Below are 23,385 nucleotides of genomic sequence, written 5' to 3'. Positions count from 1 at the left end.
GCACTCCAAGAGGGGTAACAGTGGGAGACTCCGTCTCCAAAAAAAAAAAAAAAGGAACAGGGATGGAACCAATCTCTGCCTGAATGCCATGCCCATGTATTTTATCACCACAGTATGTGTGTGTGGTACGTTGTGTGTGAGAGGCATCTGTGGCATGCATGTGTGCACAATGTTTGTGTGTGTGGTATGTGGCATGTGTGTAAATGATGTGTGTTGTGTGTGCATGTGTGATGTGTGGCGTGTGTGGTATGTGGTGTAATGTCTGATACACGTACATGCATGTGTGTGTGCTGTGTGTGCATGTGTGTGTGGTGTGATTGTGTGTGATGTGTGTGCATGTGTGTGCTATGATTGTATGTGATGTGTGTGCATGCGTGTGTATACGATTGTGTGTGATGTGCGCATGTGTGTGTGTTATGATTGTGTGATGTGTGTGCGTGTGTGTGATGTGATTGTGTGTGATGTGTGTGCATGTGTGTGATTGTGTGTGATGTGTGTGCATGTGTGTGTGGTATGATTGTGTGTGATGTGTGTGCATGTGTGTGATTGTGTGTGATGTGTGTGCATGTGTGTGTGGTATGATTGTGTGTGATGTGTGTGCATGTGTGTGTGGTATGATTGTATGTGATGTGTGTGCATGTGTGTGTGGTATGATTGTGTGTGATGTGTGTGCATGCATGTGTGGTATTGTGTGTGATGTGTGTGCATGTGTGTGGGTATGATTGTGTGTGATGTGTGTGCATGTGTGTGTGGTATGATTGTGTGTGATGTGTGTGCATATGTGTGTACGATTGTCTGTGATGTGTGTGCATGAGTGTGTGGTATGATTGTGTGTGATGTGTGTGCATGTGTGTGTGGTATGATTGTATGTGATGTGTGTGCATGTGTGTGTGGTATGATTGTGTGTGATGTGTGTGCATGTGTGTGTACGATTGTGTGTGTGTGCATGCGTGTGTGTATGATTGTGTGTGATGTGTGTGCATGTGTGTGAGTATGATTGTGTGTGATGTGTGTGCATGTATGTGGTATGATTGTGTGTGATGTGTGTGGTATGATTGTGTGTGATGTGTGTGTATGCATGTGTGGTATTGTGTGTGATGTGTGTGCATGTGTGTGGGTATGATTGTGTGTGATGTGTGTGCATGCATGTGTGGTATTGTGTGTGCTGTGTGTGCATGTGTGTGAGTATGATTGTGTGTGATGTGTGTGCATGTGTATGTGGTATGATTGTGTGTGATGTGTGTGGTATGATTGTGTGTGATGTGTGTGCATGTGTATGTGGTATGATTGTGTGTGATATGTGTGCATGTGTATGTGGTATGATTGTGTGTGATGTGTGTGGTATGATTATGTGTGATGTGTGTGCATGCATGTGTGGTATGATTATGTGTGATGTGTGTGCATGTGTGTATGATTGTGTGTGCATGTGTGTGAGTATGATTGTGTGTGATGTGTGTGGTATGATTGTGTGTGATGTGTGTGGTATGATTGTGTGTGATGTGTGTGCATGTGTGTGCACATGCTGCCTGGTTGTTCCAAGGCACATCCAAAATCTCAACCTGGCCAGGCCAGCCGGGGTAGGCCACCACGCTCACTCGCAGCAACTGGTGGGGAAGCAGGCCACGGGGTCCCACCTGCCAGAGCCCGGAGCTGGGTGCTTGCTCTTCGGGCCGCTGTTTCCTTCACTTGTGGGGCCCTCCTGAAGTTGGGTCAGTCCCTGGCAGGCCGGTGAGCAGGATGTGGAGCTGGGCCCCATGGTGGGTCTTCCCAGCCCCTCAAAGAGGGACCCAGTGATGGCAGAGCTGCGATGGCCCATCCACTGCCCCAGCCTGTCGTCCCCTGTGTCCTCCCCTAACTGAAGACCTTCCTGGTGACACACTGCAAGCCAAGGCCCCAGGACCGGCCTCTCACTGCTGCCTCGCTCCCATGTGTTCCTTGGTACCTGGCGCTCTGACAGTGCCCCCAGTCATCTGGGCAGGTCCCCACCTCCCTGCCTGTGTAAGCTTTCCTTTCCTGGGGCTCCCTCCCTCGCCTGATCCACCTGGCAGCTTCCTTTGCCCGCTCTGCCAGGGCTCTGCCAAGGCCGAGGCCCGAGGCCGCCTTCCCTCACTCCCAGGCTGACTCCTGATTGCTGCCGGTGCTGCATCCTCTGAGCAGTCCAGCCCCACATGTGTCCCTCTGGCCCTGCCGGCGCTGGCTCAGTGGCCTGTGCTAACTCAGCTGGCCTACCCTCAAGCTGCTCCCTGCTAGGGCAGAGTGGCCACGGTGGGTGTTCCCGTTACTTTGGCTGCAGAGCACATTCATTCAGCGCACAGAGTCTGTGGGTCAGGAATTTGGCCAGGACACAGAGGGAATGGCTTGTCTCTGTGTCATGACGTTTGGGGCCTCCACTGGATGACTCAGAGGCTAGGGCTGGAACATGGAGGCTGGGTCGCTGCTATGCGGGCTGTCCGGGGGGCCTCGGGTCCTCCCACGTGGCCTCTCTGTACAGTCCGGTCATGTGGGCTGGCCTGGGCTTCCTCGCAGCGTGGTGCCTGGCATCTTTCAGAATGAGTGTCCCAAAGGATAGAGGAAGATGCGCAGGAGACCCACGGGGTGGGCCGAGTGTCCAAGTCACGCTGTGCAGAGGGCATAGGGATTTGTCACTGAAGAGCACGTGACCTGCCTGTCCCCAGAGCCTGATGCCAGGCTGGCCCCAGCAGGTACTTGGGAGACTTGTGGTGGTCTTTTGAGCTCATGTAGTCCCCATCACAGACTCCAGATGAGGAAACCGAGGCCCAAAGAATTGCAATCATTCACTCAAGGCCCTCAGCTCTGGGGACCCTCCCAGCTGCACCACACTGGCCCCCAGTGCCCAGAGACGGGAAGTCCAGGGGCTCGAGGCCTGGGTGTCAGTGTTGACAGCAGGCAGAGCTGGCCAGGCCCCTCCTGGGGTATGTGGACAAATGCTTGAACCTTGGCAGGTTCCAAGCACAGAGCGGGGTCAATGCACATTTGTGATGCGTGTGTGTCCTTACAGTCATGCTCTGTCACCTGGTGACTCCCTCGTCCCCCCCAACTTCAGTCAGGGACAGCCTGAGGGATCTGTGGCAGTGTGGTACAGACTGCGGTGCAGACTGGACCTGTTGCCTGCGGGCAGGCCTCAGGATGAACGGGCGGCCACTGAGTGTAACTCCACCCTGAGTTACTCCATTCAGTTACTCCCAGGGAAGTGCCCAGTGGCTCCTGCGGTCCCCAGGATAAAGGCCACAGTCTTTAAAGGTGGGAGTCTTTGAAGATTCCGCCTGCTCCCTGTCCTCCTTGCCAGCCTCAAGTTGTCAAAGCCTCAGAGGTTCCCATACCCTGAAGTCAACATCAGGAGAACAGGGTGCCCACGCTCTCTGCAGGCTGCGGGGGTCGAGGCCAGCAGCCTGGCTGCAGTGCCCAGCTCCTCCGCGGCTGGTCTTGGGCCCCAGGCGCCCTCCAGGGCTCTTGCCTTGCTCGGCCTGAGCTGGTCCCTGTCTACAAAGCAGCGCCTCTCACTCCCTCCTCGTGGCCTGGGAAAAACAGGAGAGGGGGAGAAGTGTTAGGATGGAGGCTTTGACCGGGATGTAGACAAGCATGGCTACCTCTGGACGGCCTGCTGAGCTGCCCATCAGGGGCTCCTTGTGTGAGGCCAGGAGCCCACTGGGAAGTAGCTTGTTACAGTGGAAGAGAAAGTCATGGGGGTCAAGTTTGGTCACAGGCCAGCAAGCTTGGCTGGAGGGGAAGGGAGACTTGGGCAGGTGGAACATCAGCTTCAGGCACTCATCGGACCTCTGGCCAGGACCCCATTGGCATCAGCCGCTCATCCGACCCCTGGCCAGGGCTCATGGCTCTGCCAGAGCACTGCACTGGGAAGGGGCTGGAGGGTCCACCCATACTCACTGCTCACAACGGCCAAGAGGGTGAAGCAGCCCAGGTCCACGGACAGAGTGGCTAAGCCAAGGGGGGTATGCAGAGCATGGAGTAGTACTCAGCCCTAAAAAGGAAGGAGATTCTGATACAGGCTACAATGTGGATGAACCCTGAGGACACTATGCTCAGTGGTCGAAGCCAATCACAAAAGGATGAATACTGCAGGATTCCACTTCTGTGAGGTCCCTAGAGTTGTCAAATTCATAGAGACACAAAGTAGAATGTGGGTGCCAGGGGCTGGGGCGTGGGGAATAGAAAGCTAGTGTGTAATGGGGACAGAGCCTCAGTTGGGGAAGATGAAAATGTTCTGAAGATGGATGGGTGGTGATGGTTGTTGTGCATTAATATGTATGTACTTAATGCAAGTAAATTGTACTCTCAAAATGGATAAAATGGTAAATTTATGTTATGTGTATTTTACAATTTTAAGAAAAAGATAAAAACTGGCTAAACTGAAAAAAGTCAGTAAGAAAATAAAAACAACTACATTTCCAACTTAAATGTCTTTCTGAACTATTTTATTTTTTGAGGTAGATACTATTTATTATTTCTCATTCTGCAGGTGAGACATCTGAGGCTTGGAGATGAATGTTATACAGATGGGCAGTGGCAAGACAAGACTTTGGGCCATGTCTGACCACGACGCTGCATAGTTTGTCTTCCATTCTAGAGCATTCTTGTGTGTGCCACTCCATTCCTCAATCCCGCAGTACACACAACATAGCAAGTTTGTTTCCTCCCTCCCTCTCATTGGCATTTACCACCTTTCTTGAATTTTGGATCGAATGTCTGAACAATTTTGTAAAGCAGTAGTGCTGGCAGTTGAAAATTGAAAATCAGCATGTTCCAAACCACTCCTAATTCTCACATCACTAGCAAACACACATACACACACAGACACACACACTCACACTCACACACACACTCTCGCACCTTCCATCTTGCTGGCTCTTATTTCAATTAATAGTGTAACAGGAAACAATTTCTTTTCTTTTTTTTTTTTTTTTTTTTTTGAGACGGAGTCTCGCTCTGCCGCCCAGGCTGGAGTACAGTGGCCGGATCTCAGCTCACTGCAAGCTCCGCCTCCCGGGTTTATGCCATTCTCCTGCCTCAGCCTCCCGAGTAGCTGGGACTACAGGCGCCCGCCACCTCGCCCGCCTAGTTTTTTGTATTTTTAGTAGAGACGGGGTTTCACCGTGTTAGCCAGGATGGTCTCGATCTCCTGACCTCGTGATCCGCCTGTCTCGGCCTCCCAAAGTGCTGGGATTACAGGCTTGAGCCACCGCGCCCGGTGAAACAATCTTCTATTAAGAAAGTCTACCAGAAAGTGTTTTCAAGTCTAGGAATTGTGACAGATATTTAAGGAGTCTGCTGTGTGTGTGTGTGTGTGTGTGTGTGTGTGTTTGAGATGAAGTTTCGCTCTTATCACCCAGGCTGGAGTGCAGTGGCGCAATCTCTGCTCATTGCAACCTCCACCTCCCAGGTTCGAGCAATTCTCCTGCCTCATCCTCTCAAGTAGCTGAGACTACAGGTGTGCACCACCACACCCAGGTAATTTTTGTATTTTTAGTAGAGACAGGGTTTCATCATGTTGACCAGGCTGGTCTTGAGCTCCTGACCTCAGATGATCCGCCCGCCTCGGCCTCCCAAAGTGCTGGGATTATAGGCGTGAGCCACCGAGCCCGGCCGACTCTGGTGTTTTTTTTTTTTTAACATGAGAGAACACTGAAATGGGTTTTCTGAGTTTGCCAGTACAAGTCTCAGATTGAGACAAAAAAAGAGTAAAATTATTCTGCGACTAAAGTATTCTGCAACCTATTACAACTAAAGTAATAGGTTGTCTTCTTTAGGTGTGTGTGTGTGTGTGTGTGAGAGAGAGAGAGAGAGAGCTGCTTGAAGGCACTGGCAGGCTGCCAGTATCTGAAGAGCTCCTGGACCAGGGTCTCAGGAAGGACAGAGACCTGGGGGTGGCCTGATGTTTGGGACTGTTTCCACCTCAGAGACATTTGGTGATTCGGGAGGACACTGGGACCCTAGGCAATGTTTTTGATGGAGTTGGTGTGGGGTGTGCAGTGGTAAATGTCTCCCTTTGCTTGGGACCCCAGAGGCCTTGGATCCCAGCAGGCAGGGTGAACTGGAAAGAAAAGGAGCACAGGGCAGGTGTGACTCGGGGACAGCACTCAGATGCCAGAGTTGATTCATTAAGGTTCAGCCGACTGAGTGAGCCTACCATGAAACAAATGCTTCTCAGGCCAGACGAGGAGAATCAAGTCCGATGATATCTTGTTTATGAACTGCATCTAGAGCGTAAGGATGGAGCAGAGATGAAGGGGAAAGGTTGGAGGAAGACGCATCTACAGGCCCTGGCCAAGGGAGGCGGGAGCTGGGCTGACCGGGGAGCAGCCTGTGGGCCCTGGAACCCTTCCTACTCTCCTTGCCAGCACCTGCTCATCCTCAATGTCCCTGTCATTCCCTCAGTGGGCACGTTTTCAGTGCCTTCTCTGTGCTAAGTGCCATAGTGCCACGGTGCTAGGTCCCTAGTGCCAGGTGCCACGGATTCAGAGTAGACAAAATGGAAAAATGCCACAATCTTCCTCCTCGTTGGGGAGACAAACTGTACATAAATAAATGATTGTGCTCCTTTTGGGTAGAGATAAGAGCCAGGTGGATATAAACAGGCCTTGTCTCCTGCCCCCACCAGACAGGGCACTTCCAAATTAGCACCCTCTCTGCCTCCCTCTCCTAATTTCCTACCCCCACCCCATGCAAGAATAGCCACTGTGCCTTGGGCTGCAGCTGCCGTCCCCTCTCTGTCTGCACACTGGGAGCCCCTCAAGGATGGACATGATCTTGGGGCTCTGAATTTCTAGTGCCTTGACCGTGGCAGGATATAGGGCTTTAGTTTCCTGAAGGCAGGAGCTGGACCAGCTGTTTTCAGGCCTTTCCTGCTCCTGCAGCGCCCCCTGGTGTGGCAGGAGCAGTCTCTGCAGCCACCGCGGACCCCACACCCCACAGCCAGAGGGTCCTCGCATCTTTCTCCATAACCAAGTTCCCTCCCGCCGCCTCCCAGCCCGCCACTGGAACCCTTGCTTCCCTTGGATGATGAACAGTATAGAGGAGAAGCTCTCATTCTCCATTAGTGGGTCAAACGGTTTCAGTCACTTTGGGAAATGGTGGTTTGTGTGTTTTTTAAATTAAATTAACTTATTTATTTATTTATTATTATTTTTTGAGACAGGGTTTTGCTCTGTTACCCAGGTTGGAGGACAGTGAGTGGCGTGATCACAGCTCACTGCAGCCTTGAACTCCTGAGCTCAAGTGATCCTCCTGCCTCAGCCTCCCGAGTACTGGGACTACAAGGCCCAAGCCATCATGCCTGACTAATTTTTGTATTTTTAGTAGAGCCGGGGTCTCACTATGTTGCCCAGGCTGGCCTCGAACTTCTGGCCTCCAGTGATCCTCTGGCCTAGGCCTCCTAAAGCCCTGGGAATACAGGCATGAGCCACTGCGCCTGAATCTGGACAATGTTTTTTAACTTCTCAGCACATAAAAGGAGTCTTCTTAGAAGGATAGTTTTGCAAGTTCTGTAGCAACATCCCAGGGCACAATTAAGAACAAAGCCCCGTTGGAGCCCACAGGAATGTCTGTGTGGTGTTTGACTGAACCTTGGGTCAGACTCCATTGGATTGGGCGTCTGACTTTCTCACGCACTGGCCTGCCCAGCTCTTGGGAATGGTCTTACAACTACTCACTCTGCCCTTGGAGCATAAAAGCAGCCATAGATAATATGTAAACAAATGGGCATGGCTGTGTGCCAATAAAACTTTATTCACAAAAACAGATATTTCTTGAAACATGAGACATACTGACAGGAAAAAGCTGAATAATGCTCTGGAATTTACAGTGTCAAACTAGCTTGGCTAAACAGATGTCGGAGGCCTCATGAGAAGATGGAAAGTGAGTTCCTAAGGAATTTTTCTTGCTGCTGAAAGTGAATAAGGAAAAAAATGGGCCTAGGATGTTAGACAGGGAGTTCAGGTCACCAGCCCTCCCTGACAATGAGACCAACAAGTCACAAGCAAGTGGGGCCCAGCTCATCATATGTGCCTTGTCACCCCACTTTCTGTATCACAAATTTCTCATGGGCTCTTGTAGCCGTATCTTCTAAGGGTCTGGCTTACAATACTCTGTGGTTAATAAGAACTAATATCCACCTTGGCACTCCCACAGTGCATTCCCAGTGCTCTGTCCATCCCCACTGCTACCCAACCCATCCAAGCCACCGGCTGCGCCACTCAACAGCCTCTTAAGTGGTCTCCTGCTTCCCTTTCCCCACTCCAAGCCACTCCTGCATGGAATGCAGCAGCCAAAGAGGCCTTTAAACAACATACATCAGACAGATTGGGCTTTGCCTAAAGCTCTCTTTAGCTTCTCTTCACATTGGAATAAAGCCCAATTTCTGTTCTCTGGCTCGAGCTGGCTCCTGCCCCCTTACTTACTCCCCTGCAGCCGTCCGTTGACCCTGAAAGATGCCCCATAGCATCTTTCCCTTCATATGAGGACATGTGAAGGGGACATATGAAGTGTCCCCTTCATAGTGCTTGCTACAGTTTGTGATATGTGTCTGTGTCATTATCTGATGGCTGTCTACCTTATCCACCTCCAGGAATAACAAGTGGATGTTAGCTCTGCCCACTTAGCTGCATACTCAGCAAGCAAGTAGCACATCCCTGGTACGCTCACATATCTGTGGAATAAGCGATTATCAGAATGACTGAGTGAATGAACCACTTCACAAAATCTAGGCACCCCATAAGGAATGCAAGATAGAAAGGCAGATAGAATTCAGTCAGACTAAGGGCTTGCTCAGAAATCAAGCACCATGAGAGGACTAGGACACAAAGAAAAACAAGATGTGGTACTTTCCCAAGAGATGGGCAGGCCAGTGCGTGACAAAGTCAGACGCCCAATCCAATTGAGTCTGACCCAAGGTTCAGTCAAACACCACACAGACATTTCCGTGGGCTCCAATGGGGCTTTGTTCTTAATTGTGCCCTGGGATGTTGCTACAGAACTTGCAGAACTATCCTTCTAAGAAGACTCCTTTTATGTGCTGAGAAGTTAAAAAACATTGTCCAGATTCAGGCGCAGTGGCTCATGCCTGTATTCCCAGGGCTTTGGGAGGCCTAGGCCAGAGGATCACTGGAGGCCAGAAGTTCGAGGCCAGCCTGGGCAACATAGTGAGACCCAGGCTCTACTAAAAATACAAAAATAAGGCCTGCAATTCTAAAACAATTATCGTCTGGCCCTTTTGGGACTTTGCTGGCCCCTGCCTGTGATCAGTTAGCAGGTTCACACTGGGCTGCCTGACTCCAGCATCTACAAGACTCCTCCCATTCCTCAAAGATGTGGCTTCAGGGAAAAGCCACAGGTGCTCACTAGCTCATTTGTACCCAGTTATATTTGGTACATACACCAACTCCTGCATACCAGAAGCTGCCCTTGGACTAAGGGGATATCCTATGGACTCCTGAGACTCTTGGCAATTTTTGTGCTAATGCATGTGGGAGCTAAGAACAAATTAACTGACGCCAGTGTGATGGTGCCTCCCTAAAGCTTTATTAGACCCTATTCCTATCCCTGTTTATACTTCCGGAATGTGGGGGAATGCCAGACCCCAGCAACAGAGATGGTCTGCAGGAGTCATCCAGGATGACATCTGGGCCTCCTCCTATAGCTCCAGGGGTACGAGCCCTCCTCCCAACTTGTTACGGACTTAAGAAGAGGTAGAAGGACCCATTTCCCAAGATGCAAAGGGCGCTCTTGGTTCTCCAGCTGGTCAGAGTTAGGATGAAGAGGCAGGAGCCAGGTGGTCTAAATGTGGCAGTACCAAGGAGAGTGGGGGTGTGTCTGGCCTCCCCATCGCCATTCTTAAGGCAGACACACCTTCAGTTAGTATGTCTTGCACTGTGCAAACCAGCTTCAATTCCCCAAACAAGAAGGCCCTGCACAAATCCCTATTTGAAAAGCTCAGGAATAACACTAATTAACTACAAGAATTTCAGAAGCCAGGGCCCCTTAGAGATAAGCTGCACATATAATCATGCTATCATCTGAACCAGGACTTTTTACTTTTAGATGGATTGCTAGAATATTTTCTGATTAGCATTAAAAACTTAAGCTGAATATCATTTTCTTACTGGTTATTGTACTTTTTAATTTTCTCAACCCAATTTATTTTTTTTGAAGGGAAATTAAATATCTAAGCATTATACACCTGTAACTAATAAAGTTTTACTTTACAGCACACTTATTAACTTATGCTTTCTGGAATTTAAGGTTTCTATTATGCAGATATTAAATCTTAAAGTTATTCTAATTTTTCATAATTTGTCCTAATTACTTTTTTTTTTTTTTGAGACGGAGTTTCACTCTTGTTGCCCAGGCTGGAGTGCAGTGGAGCAATCTCGGCTCACCGAAACCTCCACCTCCCAGGTTCAAGCGATTCTCCTGCCTCAGCCTTTCAAGTAGCTGGGATTACAGGCGTGAGCCACCATGCCTGGCTAGTTTTTTGTATTTTTAGTACAGATGGGGTTTCACCACGTTGGCCAGGTGGGTCTTGAATTCCTGGCCTCAGGTGATCCACCTGCCTCGGCCTCCCAAAGTGCTGGGATTACAGGTGTGAGCTACTGTGCCCAGCCCCTAATTACTGCTTTTGAACATTAAGTGAAAAATCTTTTAGCAATGTATTGTTATGTAAGGAGGCTATTTTCATATTCAGTGACTATGTCATCAAAATATATGAATTACTTATAGGGGTACCAGCAGTTGCTGAATATTAAATGTAGGTTACTTGTTCTTTCAGCTTCTACATTCAGAGTTCCTTAATTTGTAGTCAATGAACCACCTGAATAAAAAATGTTAAGTATGTGACAGTGAAGGTCCACGAGAGCTAGGTGCATAATTACATGATCAGATTCTTCACAACACACAGCTAAATGAAAATACAGCTACTCTATGAATCTCGAAGACCTGTGATGACACTGAAAATGACACAAAAGCAACCTAAGCTGTATGCTTTTTTAGCGTCTACTATTTAGGAGGGCCACCTTATGAAATAGATTTGAATTTCAAAAAAAGACTACTGTATCTGCAAGAAAATCCTAATACCATTCACTCACACAAATGATTTAACTCTCCATTTCAAGGGGAAAGAAATATACCATGCTCTGAAACAGAAGCTATAGCTTTTCGCATTAGTTCTCTAAAGGAGGTATACTCAAGCCCCTCTTCTTTATCTCACTACCAAAAGCATATGAGCAATACGCCTATTTCGAACAAACACAAGCCAATATGTGAAATTCTTTTCAGAAGGAAATCATGTCCAGTAAAACTTAAAATTTCTATTAATATTTAAATTATAAACCAAAATTGGCAACCCACACACACACATATATATATATTTGCTATGGACAAATCAAGACTGTGAGGTCATACGTTCAAATACAACTTTGAAATTAGTCACAAAAAATCAACATATTTTCTCAGAAATTGTACCATTTCCTTTGGTTTACAATCCACGCTACAGGAGGTTTAATCTTAAATAATGTACCATTTACCCTAAGAGTAGGGTGCAGAAAACTGAATGACTACTAGGATTCAATAATAACAAGGCTTTAATGGCTCAATTTTCTTATGATTATACAAACATACAAATCTTGAAAAGGTAACGCCGTGTAGTAAAATCCATAAAAATAACAGTTTTGCCACAGTGCAGAGCAAGTTCATTCAGTTTGATTCCCCATGCCCTCGCCAAGCAGCTTTCTGATTAGAGCTGGAAGACACAGGCTGGGCGCGGAGGCGACCCTGTAGTCCCAGCTACTGGGGAGGCTGAGGTGGAAGGATCACTTGAGTCCAGGAGTTTCCGGCCAGTGTGGGCAACAGAGCAAGACCCCGTCTCTTTTTTTAAAATTGGGAGGCATAAAGTCTATACATTCTACACTGAATCATGAATACACTACGGAGAGTGTGCAGAAAGTAAACCCTGAAATCCCACACTCCAACATCATGTATGTCCATGAGCAGGATTTGCAATTCACTTCATACTGGAGGTAAGCACCTCAGCTGGGGTCCTCTTGCCGCAGTGGTCAGGCCGTCAGAGCTGAGGCCTTTCACTACAAGGGAAGTAGTCTTCGGTCCGAAACAGGACGGGGGCTTCGTAGCCGGCTTGCTGTGGCCTCGAGGGAGCAGACTTGCTAAAGAGCGAGGGCACGTTCATCGTGTGCAGGAGCTTCTTGAACGCCCTGGGGAAGGTGCCCAGCTCGGCCTCGGCCTTGGTGACCTGCTCCTCCATCCTGGCTACGCGGCCGCCCACCATCCTCACGAAGGCCTCCAGCCGGTCGATCCTGCTGTAGATGTGCCGCATCTCGGCGGCCTTCGCGTGGATGCGCGGCACGCCCTCGCTGACGACTTGGGAAGAGTCGCCGCGAAGCATGTCCAGCATGCCCACGAACTCGTCCACTCTGGTGAGCAGGTCCTCCAGGCTCGCGTCCAGGGCCTCGACCTCGGGCCGCGCCCCGGCCCCAGGCAGCAGGCAGGCGGCGTAGCCCGCAGCGGCGCGGCGAAGCAGCGGCAGGTCGCGGCCCGGCGCACCGTCCTCCGCGCCCTCATCCTCCCACGGCCCCGAGGCGCTGCTGTGGCTCTGGGACACAGTGCCACTGTCCCCGCTCCAGGCGGCGCCCTGAGGCTCGGCCTCTTCCGCCAGCCCCTCGGGCGGCGCTCCGCTATCTGAGGAGCTACCCTCCATAGCGACCACCTTGCTATGCAGCGCCCGCTTCCGACCTCCGCGCGCTCACGCTCACGCACACGCACGCACGCGCGCTCACGCCTTTGCTTCCGGCGGCCTGAGAGCGCGTCTGTGCACGCGCACCCACCTTTGTTTCCGGCCTCCCAGCGCGTTCACGCGCACGCATGCGCGCTGCGGTTTTCTCACGCCCGCGCTCACATTCAACCTTTTTTTTTTTTTTTTTTTAGCGAAGGTGTAGCAGGAATACAACACAGTGCATATATTTTAAATGTGCACATTGATGACTTTGTACACATCCATACAACCATGCATATTCTATCCAGACCAACTGTTAGGACATGTCCAACACCCATGAAAGTCTCCCTTCTGTCTTTCATTTCCTTTTTCTGTTTATAGTAAAATAAACGAGATAAACAAGACGAAACACAAAAGCGACGCACCTTGACTACTTTGGATGATTTTTAAAGTCCTCAGCTTCGTCTGATTGCAAATGGTGTAAAACTAAGAAATAGTAATACTTTCCAAGCAAATATCAAATCCAGGGTACTGCCAGAAGAAAACAAAGATGAAGTTGAGATTTGACGGTAAAATCCTTGAAAATCTCATAAAAAGCAAAGATTGTGCCTCAGGATACCATTCACTTAGACTAACAGCTCCTTAAAGAGATTAATGGTGTGGCTCAATCAAACAAAATTGATGGACTTTGGTTTGAGTCCATCAATCAAACCACAGGGCCTCCAGAAGGCTTAAGGCTTGTTCCTCAGTATTAGCAGAACCCCAAAATAGATAGAGATGGACTTATCTCAAAGGGATTTGTAGGTTGCACTTTTGTCTAACGGAGTGAACCCTGATGAGATTCACAGGAGACCTATTAAGTTTTTTAAAGATAATTATATTGACACAAACATTGCAGATTGGACTGGAAGGGAAAGGCCTTTGGAGCCCCTCTCCCCAAACTTCTACAAGCAGGAATCAGACTGAGAAAAAGACTCATTAGCAAACACATGGTACATTTCATGAAAAAGGAAGTATAACCAGGAGCCCAGATGGTAGAACTGGGAGTCATGGAGTCCTAGACCTTGAGACTGGATGGCAGAGTTACCATGGACTGGTAACTTGTTTGTACTTCCAATTTCCCCCTTTTTGAACAGGAGTGGTAGTGGCTATCTAGTGGTAGTGGTAGCGGAACAGGTCTGTAGTGATTATCCTGTGCTGGCCCCACAATTGTGTATTCGAGGCATGGGGGCGGAGAACTTGTCTCCTTAGCTTCAAAAGTCTACAGATCAAGAAGAATTGTACTCTAAGAGCTGAATTTAAGGAACTACGCTCAGAAAGCCTCATCTACATCTGATCTAATTTAGAAGACAAAATTCTGGACTTAAAGCTGATGTGACAATAGGATAGTAATACTTAAAACTACATGATATTTTTAAAAATGTAACTTTTGGGGACGTTGGATGGAGGGGAGTGTGGTTAGCATGTTAAAATGGCATGAAGAATTGGTAGTCAGAGGACAAACTGTGATTGCTAGCCAGCCTTCAAGATGACTCCCAGTGGTTTCTTCCTCCTGGTATTCTCACTCTTGTGTATTCCCTCTTGTTGAGTATGTACTGGACTTAGTGACTTCACTTGCTCATAATAAACTGAAGAAGACAGAAGCGATGTTGTATGATTTGGACATTAGTTCATAAAAGGTAGTGTGGCATCTCTTTCCCTCCAACCTGAGAAAGGAAAATAAATCTTACAATCACTAAGCTAAAAGAAAAGTCAAGTTGGAAACTGCTCAGGGCAAACCTGCCTCACATTCTATTCACGGCCACTCCTCTGCTCACTGAGATAAATGCATATCTGATTGCCTCCTTTGGAGGGCGAATCAGAAACTCAAAATGACCAGGCACGGTGGCTTACGCCTGTAACCCCAACACTTTGTGAGGCTGAGGTGGGTGGATCATTTGAGATCAGGAGTTCAAGACCAGCCTGGCCAACATGGTGAAACCCTGTCTCTAAAAAAAATACAAAAATTTAGCCAGTCGTGGTGGTACACACCTGTAATCCCAGCTACTCGGGAGGCTGAAGCAGGAGAATTGCTTGAATCTGGGAGGAGGAGGTTGCAGTGAGCCGAGATCATGCCACTACACTCCAGCCTGGGCGACAGGGTGAGACTCCATCTCAAAAAAAAAGAAAGAAAGAAACTCAAAAGAATGCAACCATTTTTCTCTTATCTACCCAAGACCTGGAAGCCCCCTCCCCACTTTGAGTTGTCCCTCCTTTGCTTTGAGATGTCTCACCTTTCTGGACCAATCCATCGTTCCTCTTACATATGTTGATTGACGTCTCATGTCTCCCTAATATGTATAAAACCAAGCTGTGCTCTGACCACCTTGGACACATATCATCAGGACCTCCTGAGGCTGTGTCACGGGCACACATCCTCAACCTTGGCAAAATAAACTTTTTAAATTAACTGAGACATGTCTCAGATATTAGGGGTTCACAAACCACTTGCTCTGGGGAAACCAGCTGCCTTGTTGTGGGCAGCTCCATGGAGAAGCCCATATAGCAAAGAGCTGAGACCAACAGCTAGAGAAAAACAGCCTCTTTCCAACAACCACATGAGTAAGCCATCTTGGAAGTGGATGCTCCAGCCTCATTCAAACTCAGATATGACTGCAGCCCCAGCTGATAGGTTCACTGCAACCTCATGTAAGATACTAAACTGAAACTACATACGATAATGCTATGGTCTGAATGTTTGTGTCCTCATATCCCAATTCATATGTTTAAATTCTACCCCACAAGGTGATTGATATGGTTTGGATGTCCCACCCAAATCTCATGTTGAAATGTAATCCCCAGTGTTGGAGCTGGAGCCTGCTGGTAGTTGACTGGATCATGGGGACAGATTTCTCATGAATGGTTTAGCACCATCCCCTTTGTACTGCTCCTGTGATTAGTGAGTTCTCATGAGATCTAGTCATTTAACGTGTGTGGCACCTCCTCCCACCTCTTGCTCCTGCTTTGGTCATGTGACATGCCTGCTCTCCCTTTGCCTTCTGCCATGATTATAAGTTTCCTGAAGCCTCCCCAGAAGCCAAGCAGATGCCAGCACCATGCTTCCTGTACAGCCTGCAGAACCCTTAGCCAATTAAGCCTTTGTTCTTCATAAATTACCCAGTCTCAGATATTCCTTTATAGCAATGTGAGAACAGCTCAACACAGTGCTGGTATTAGGAAATTGGGCCTTTGGGAAGTGATCTGGTCATGGGGTCAGAGTCCTCATGAATGTGACTAGTACCCTTATAAAGGATATAAGGCCAGCTGCAGTGGCTCATGCTTGTAATCTCAACACTTTGGGAGGAAGAGGCAGGAGAATTGTTTGAGGCTAGGAGTTTGAGACTAGCCTGGACAACATAGCAAGACCCCCGTCTCTACAAAAAAAAATTTTGTTTAAGCTGGGTGTGGTGCCATGTGCCTGTAGTCCCAGCTACTCAGGAGGTGGAGGCTAGAGGATCACTTGAGCTCAGGAGTTTGAGGCAGTGAGCTATGCTCATTCCACTGCACTTTAGCCTGTGCAAAAAGAGCAAGACTCTGTCTATAAGTAGTATAAGAGGGCTGGGTGCGGCAGCTCACGCCTGTAATCCCAGCACTTTGGAAGGCTGGGGCAGATGGATCACCTGAGGTCAGGAGTTTGAGACAAGCTTGGCCAACATGGTGAAACCCCATCTCTACTAATAATACAAAAATTAGCCAGGCATGGTGGCAGGCACCTGTAATCCCAGCTACTTAGGAGGCTGAGGCAGGAGAATCGCTTGAACCCTGGAGGCAGAGGTTTCAGTGAGCAGAGACTGCATCATTGCACTCCAGCCTGGGCGACAAGAGTGAAACTCCATCTCCAAAACAAAGCAAAAGACGTATAAGAGAGACCCCTTGCTCCTTCCATCCTCTGAGGTCACAGCAAGAAGGAACCATTTATGAACCAAAATACTAGTTCTCACCAGACAGAATCTACTAGCACTTTGATCTTGGACTTCCCATTCACCAGAACTGTGAGAAGCTGGCCACCTTATGGTATTTTGTTAGAGCAGCCTAAATGCACTATGACAGATAATAAATATTTTACAGCTGCTAAATGTTGGGGTAACTGGTTATGCAGTAATAAACTATTGAAGGAATATGCTACCATTTATTCATTTTATTTATTTATTCTCCTGTTGATGAACATTTGGTTTGTTTTAACTTTGGGGCTATTATAATAAAGCTGCTGTGAATATTCTTGTATATGTATTTTTATAAACAATTGCATTCAAACTCTCTTAAGTGTATAACAAGGTGTCAATTTGCTAGAACATAGGATTGGTATATGTTTAATCTCGGTAGATACTGCCAAATAGTTTTCCAAAATTATTGTAACAACTTACATTCCCATTTTTATGGGCTGAATATATGTGTCCCCCAATATTTTTATGTTGAAGCCCTAACCCCCAGTGTGGCTATACTTGGAGTAAAGCAGTAAGTAAGGTCATACAAGTGGGGGCATCATCCTATAGCTTCATGTTCTTATAAGAAGAGACACAAGAGAGCACTCCTTCCTGTACCCCACAACACTGCATGCACAAAGAAGAGATCATGTGAGCACTGCAGCAGGAAGGCGGCCATCTGCAATTCAGGAAGAGAGCCCTCACCTCCAGAAACCAGATTTGCTGGCACGTTAATCATGGACTTCTGGCCTCTAGAACTGTGAGAAGATAAATGTCTGTGTTTAAGCCACCCAGTCTATAGTATTTTGTTATGGTGTTCAGACTAGACTAAGACATCCATCAAGAATGTATAAGAGTTCCAGTTGTTCCACATCTTCCCCAATACTTGGTATTGTCAGTATTTTCAATTTTAGTAATTCTAGTGGATGTACAGTGCTTCCTCGTTGTGCTTTCTAATCTGCATTTCCCTGTTGAATCATGAAGTTGAAAACCTCTTCATATACTTATTGGCCATTCGGATATTCTCTTTTGTGAAGTGCCAGCCTATGTCTTTTGCCTGTTTTAAAATTTTGTCTTTTCCTTCTTGATCTGTAGGAGTTCTCAATATATTCTGCATGAGTCAAATATCTTTTTTCACGGTGCCTTGCTCTTTCCCTCTTAATGTTCTTTGGATGAACATCTGCTAGAATGTTGGTGTTTGCAAAACTGTTTCGCACACGTCATCTTACAAATCCCTCTTCCCACTGACAGATATTCAGGCTGGGGCCATTGGTCTTTATCAGACTGGAAAACTGAAGTTCTGATCTGTGGCACTTGTGTAAGAAGGATCCCCCCTCTACACACACTCATATTACTACTAGTGTGGCACTGGGTGACTAAGCCTAGCAATAGACTTCTTCCATTCCACAATGGCATTAGGTTGGTGATCAAAACGTATTGACGATCAAAGCCACATTTACTAGGTCCCTGCTCATTTTCAGGTCTTGTGTGTGGAGGGACATAAAGGTGACCAAGACCAGAACCTGTCCCCAAACAGCCTCCAGTCTGGTAGAGGCACTTAGGTACTAGGCAATTCCTCTCTCTAAAGCATTCTCTAAGGCCCTGCTTGACGCCAGGCTGACGGAAAGGGCAGAGGACAGAACTGAAACAGAAGTTGCCCTTTACCTTGAGGACCTTACAGACTCTGAAGAGAGACCAAAAATCACGGGCCAGAACCACCCAAGGCAGCGAGCGAAATTCCCCCCAGAACAAAAGTATGAGCCAGGGGTGGGGAGGACAGAGGGACGAGTTCCATTCTAGAACACTGAGCAGGGACTGTGGACCCACATTGCTTTGAGCTCAAATCACGACTTTTAGCCCGGTTTTTACTTCTCTTATAGGTTCGTTGTGAGGGCTAAGTGAATTCATATAAATTAATCCAAGCTTCTGCATGCTTAGATAGTAAGCGCTGTGAACGCCAGCCAGTCTTATTCAAATATGGGGAAGGGAGGGTCATTTTTACTTTAAAAAAATAATAATAAAAGTAAAACCCCTCTGAAGGGAAGCTTTAGGGGAAGACGCGAACAAACCTGCCGCCACCAATCTAAATTAGAGAAGAGGGCGAGGCGGGGCGCCGGGAAGCTGACGGGGATAGCCATGCGCGCGCCCGAGACCCCTTTACGCGCGCGCCCGCTACTGGGTCTCGCCGAAGGCGTGACCGTAAAGGAGCCCGGCTCTGTCGTGAAAGGGCCGCAAAAAGGCCGAGGGCGAGTTGACGGCTGCGACTCCATTTCGCAGGTCGCGGCGATTCTTCCCACGGAGTTCTAAAGCTAAAGGCTTACAATTAAAAGGAAGAAAAAAATTAAAGATAATTCGGGAGTACTATTGACAAAGCGTGTGGGCTCAGCCTCCAGCAATCACTGCTGATCTCCAGTCCCTGGGGGGTTCCGGTAAGAAGAACGCCCCTCCGGTACTGAAGAAGCGGCAGGAGGAGATGCGGCCCCTGGACATAGACGAGGTGGAAGCGCCTGAGGAAGTGGAGGTGCTGGAGCCGGAGGAGGATTTCGAGCAGTTCCTGCTCCCGGTCATCAACGAGATGCGCGAGGACATCGCGTCTCTTATACGCGAGCACGGGCGGGCGTACCTGCGAACCAGGAGCAAGCTGTGGGAGATGGACAATATGCTCATCCAGATCAAAACGCAGGTAGAGGCCTCGGAGGAGAGCGCCCTCAATCACGTGCAGCACCCGAGTGGCGAAGCCGACGAGAGAGTGTCGGAGTTGTGCGAGAAGGCTGAGGAGAAGGCCAAGGAGATTGCGAAGATGGCAGAGATGCTGGTCGAGCTCGTCTGGCGAATAGAGAGAAGCGAGTCTTCTTGAAGGAGGAGATCGGCGGTAAGGTCGGAAACTCGCGGGAGCTTGGATGGAACTCAGTAGTCCCCCTAAGCATGGTTAAACCGCGCCCTGTAAAAAGTTATGTTCTAGGCCTGCATCCCCCATTTTATCGCATCAAAAATTGAGCATTGGGAACAAAGTTGGGGTCAAGAGGAAAGAATGCGTGCTGGTTTTGTTAGGTGTTAGTATACCGTTTTTTTGTGGCCTCTCCCTCCCACACTGGTAATTAGAGAAAAATAAAAGTAACTTCGGGTTTGTTTTTGTGAAACGTAAGTCAGTTCTAATAGGGCAGTCGCCAGGAAGTAGACCTGTCTCGGCACTAAGGGAGTTTGGGGAAAGCCACAGAAGACCTAGGCTGTGGAGCACAATGGAACGCAGGCTGAGAACGCAGGGAAAGAAATAAAAGAGTAAAGCCAGAGGCCATTACCTGAAATTTCCAGACTGTTCTATGAGACAGGTATGTCAGAGGACCGTGTCTCAAAGAAGTGGCATTCTTCTGGGTGGTTCACATTTATTTTTAACATCAAGATATGGAACTTTGAGAGTCAATGTCTTCATGGTAAATTTCTCCCAATTGTGCTTTAGGTTCACAGCTGAGGACTGTAGTCGACTGGTAAGGATGAACTGACACCTTGAGGAAACTGAAACAGCTTGTCATTTTCTCTGTTTTGTTTTTGTATGTTTTTTACCCCCATGTAACAGTCTCCCTTATGGTCAGTGATTGATGACCTCGATATGGATTTAGATCATCAAATGTGTTTGGTTCTGGAAATACAACTTTTGTCGAAGAAATACTTTCACAAGATAAATGGGGCTTAATTAAGTTGTTTTCGTGGTCACGTTTATTCTTGTTACTTCGCTGTGTTTTTGAAATGTTGGGCATGGCCTTGTATTTTGCTGTTACCTTTGTGACCTGATCGTTTTTTGGAACACGTCAAGACTTGGGATCAGAATCTTCCAACTTTAGAGGTGCAGTGGAAGATACTACGCTGCCTGGTTGAGCCTGGTGAAGAATGTATTAATGAGACTGCTTTGCATAAAGCTGGGAAGAACGAGAAGACAGTTGGAGATGGAAGGTGGTTTTGTATATATTTTGGAACTTTAGTTCCTCTGTGAGATGAAAGAGGAGAGCTATGTTTTGTGGCACATTGTCTGATATATATTGTGTAACCTGTCAGGTGAGTTGATTTAGACCACATAGCTGACCTTTTATGACAAGGCAGTTTGATTAGGAACTGTCGTAATACCCTCACACATTACAGGGGCATCAGAGAATGGCATCGAAGAGACAGTCTACAAAGAGCTTTAAGAGGCCAGAGAAAGGAAAAGACATTATCAGGGCCTGGAAAGTCTCTTCCAGTTCATCAGGGTAGTAGACCTGTCAGATTGGAGGTCAAAGTCAAACGTATAGTAAGTATTAATTTGCCTTGAAAAACAAAGACCTAAAAAGCCTTTTTTAAAAAATAAATTTTTTGTTCACATGACCAAAGCCCCTCCTGTGTGTGTTAATAAAAGAATCATAAATCAATCTTTTTGAAATGGATGTTCTTCACTGAGTGTCATCAAATGGGGTTGAACTGCTTGTAGTTAAAGGCTCTTGGTAAGCCTTTAACTGAGGGAGAATTATTTCTGGAAGGTGCTGTGGAGATGAGCTGACGGAACACTCAGTTCTGAAGAGAAAAACTTTTCGGCTATCCTCTGGGCCAAGCCCCTGCTTTTCAGCAGCAGAAGTGTGTTTAGTCAACCAGTGGGAATGTAACGTGCTTCATATCTTATCCAAGGCACTAGGAACATAAAGGTGAGACATGGATGGGACGAAGGTGTGGGACAGAAATGGAAACAAGGAATTGCGATATAGAGTGTGTGGATATCATGTGGGAGCCCTGAGGAGGGAGTCAACTCTTAGTAGGGAAGTGTGTGAATTCAGAGCAGGTGACTTACCTGGGCCTGAAAAGTAGAAATGAATGAAGACATACAAGGCATAAGGATCAAAGTGAGCAAAAGCCTTTTGAGTTCCAGCACTGGGGAGACAGCCAGTGAGCTGGATGTTAAGGAGCGTGGAGGGGGTTGTGGGAGACAGAGTGAAACTGGCAGGCAGGGCCAAGAGATCTTCGTTAAGGAATTAGTTCATCTTCATAAACCTGTACTTGAGTGAGGTTTCTTCACCCTGGCATGTTTTCTCACAGAGTGCTAGTGGATGCTCAGAGCCATAGCGTAGGCATGGTACAGTTTCCAGAATTACTACATCTAATTTCATAAAAATAGATACATGATCGTAATAAGCTCAGATACACGTTTTGGATTAATGTGTAAAATAGGCATTTTAAAAATCAAGTACCTGAGCACAGAAAAATCACAGAAGCTGTTTCCGGCTTTGTCGTGATATCTAAGATCCTTGCTCCTGTGCCTGCCTGTCTGTTTTCAGTAAAAACGAGAAGTACGGCTGGGGAGCCATAATTTCTGATAATCAGGGGAATGGCTGTCACATCTGTAGTTTAGAAAGATTACTCAAGACTGGGTATGGATTAATGTGAGTGTGGGCTATAAGGTAGCGGCAGGTGCAGAAGTAGAGATGGGAAGTGAGGGCCTGAACTGGGGCAGAATGAGTGGGAAGGACCAGCTAGGCTTTTCTGGAGCCAAGACTTGGTGTCTTTCTGTATCAGTCAACTAGACTAAACTGCTGTAACAGTTTACCCCAAAGCCTTAGTGGCTTGCAACACCCGAGGATTTTTTTTTGTTATTCATATTGATCTATTAATACATTGTAGGTGAGTTGTTCCATATTCTCTTACTTCCAGGAGCTGGCTGAAGGAGCAGCTGCTCTTTGGGATATTGTGGATCTTGATTGCGAAAGCTGTTATTTACAAGTTACCTGACAGATTTAAATGCTTTGGGGGTGAAAAAACTGAGTCCTATACATACACACTCATAGACACACACACACACATACTGTATATGTGCTATATGCATATACATGTGTGCATATATACTATGTATATGTATGTTTTTCCCCTCGATTAACTGACCATAGATTATATTCATACGTAGGATTGCATTTCATCTCTTCAGTATCCTAGGGGTTTTTTTTTTTTTTTTCTTTCCTAAGGCTCCTTCAAATTTAGAGCCTAAAGAGTGTTCTGAATCATTTTTGAGCCTTGACTCTTAGGCAGAGCACTGTAGTGACAGGCTAATTGTCTTAACCCATGCTGTGATGAAAAAATAATTTAGAGACGTTGAGAGTTTTGTCTCGATTTCCTATTTAACTTACACATTTTCCTTTCATTGAATGATGTTATCAGTGGAATTTTAACAACTTCAAAGTCATCTAGAAAATTTGGATTGGCTTCTGTTAGTAGCTCTGAAAGTCATTGGTCTGTCATGTGTGAGTCATTCATGCCCAACCTCCCCTTGCTCTAAAATCTGAAATTCTGTGCTTTCTTCCAAAAGACTGGGCAAATTCTTTAACCTTCACTTTCATCGGCTGGCTAGTGATGGCTGAGTCTTCAATAATGTTTTGTTTGACTGCTTCATCCCAGAGTTTTGTGTTTTCTGAAAATATTTTTAATGTGCAATATCCGTATGGCTCACTGTGCCACTTTTCTAGTCTTTGCTCAGATGTTACAATACCAGAGAGGTCTTCCCATGCCACTCTTTTTAAAATAGCACTGCCATCCCCTATTACTCTCTGTCTTATTTTATTTTTCTTTTCATTACTTAATGTGTGATTGTGCATTTTCTGACTTCTCTCTGTAGAATGTCAGTCCCTTGAGGGCAGAGACTTTATTCACTGCTGA

General features: G+C 47.2%; 3 protein-coding genes across 3 annotated transcripts in view; 2 read left to right on the top strand and 1 right to left on the bottom strand.

The window, feature by feature from the left end:
* The window catches only part of PPP2R2C (protein phosphatase 2 regulatory subunit Bgamma), an 873,451-nt gene that overhangs the window by 461,559 nt on the left and 388,507 nt on the right, over positions 1 to 23,385 (top strand). The gene's annotated exons all lie outside the window — the stretch shown is intronic.
* On the bottom strand, positions 11,590 to 12,881 carry BLOC1S4 (biogenesis of lysosomal organelles complex 1 subunit 4). The gene has a single exon (XM_050792218.1). It carries the CDS (start codon positions 12,740 to 12,742, stop codon positions 12,092 to 12,094), a length of 651 nt encoding a protein of 216 aa, XP_050648175.1. The 5' UTR covers positions 12,743 to 12,881; the 3' UTR covers positions 11,590 to 12,091.
* On the top strand, positions 18,911 to 21,115 carry MRFAP1L1 (Morf4 family associated protein 1 like 1). Its single transcript, XM_050792234.1, has 2 exons — positions 18,911 to 19,591; positions 20,177 to 21,115. The coding sequence occupies exon 1, from the start codon at positions 19,193 to 19,195 to the stop codon at positions 19,574 to 19,576; it is 384 nt and encodes a 127-aa protein (XP_050648191.1). The 5' UTR covers positions 18,911 to 19,192; the 3' UTR covers positions 19,577 to 19,591; positions 20,177 to 21,115.

This window comes from Macaca thibetana, chromosome 5, assembly GCF_024542745.1.
Source record: "Macaca thibetana thibetana isolate TM-01 chromosome 5, ASM2454274v1, whole genome shotgun sequence".
NCBI classification, from domain to species: Eukaryota; Metazoa; Chordata; class Mammalia; order Primates; family Cercopithecidae; genus Macaca; species Macaca thibetana.
The sequence above is the reverse complement of the archived record's forward strand: the minus strand, read 5'-3'. Positions and strand labels throughout refer to the sequence as shown.

Coding starts and splice junctions, on each gene's coding strand:
- BLOC1S4 (XM_050792218.1), bottom strand. CDS start 12,742: ATGGAGGGTAGCTCCTCAGATAGCGGAGCGCCGCCCGAGGGGCTGGCG.
- MRFAP1L1 (XM_050792234.1), top strand. CDS start 19,193: ATGCGGCCCCTGGACATAGACGAGGTGGAAGCGCCTGAGGAAGTGGAG.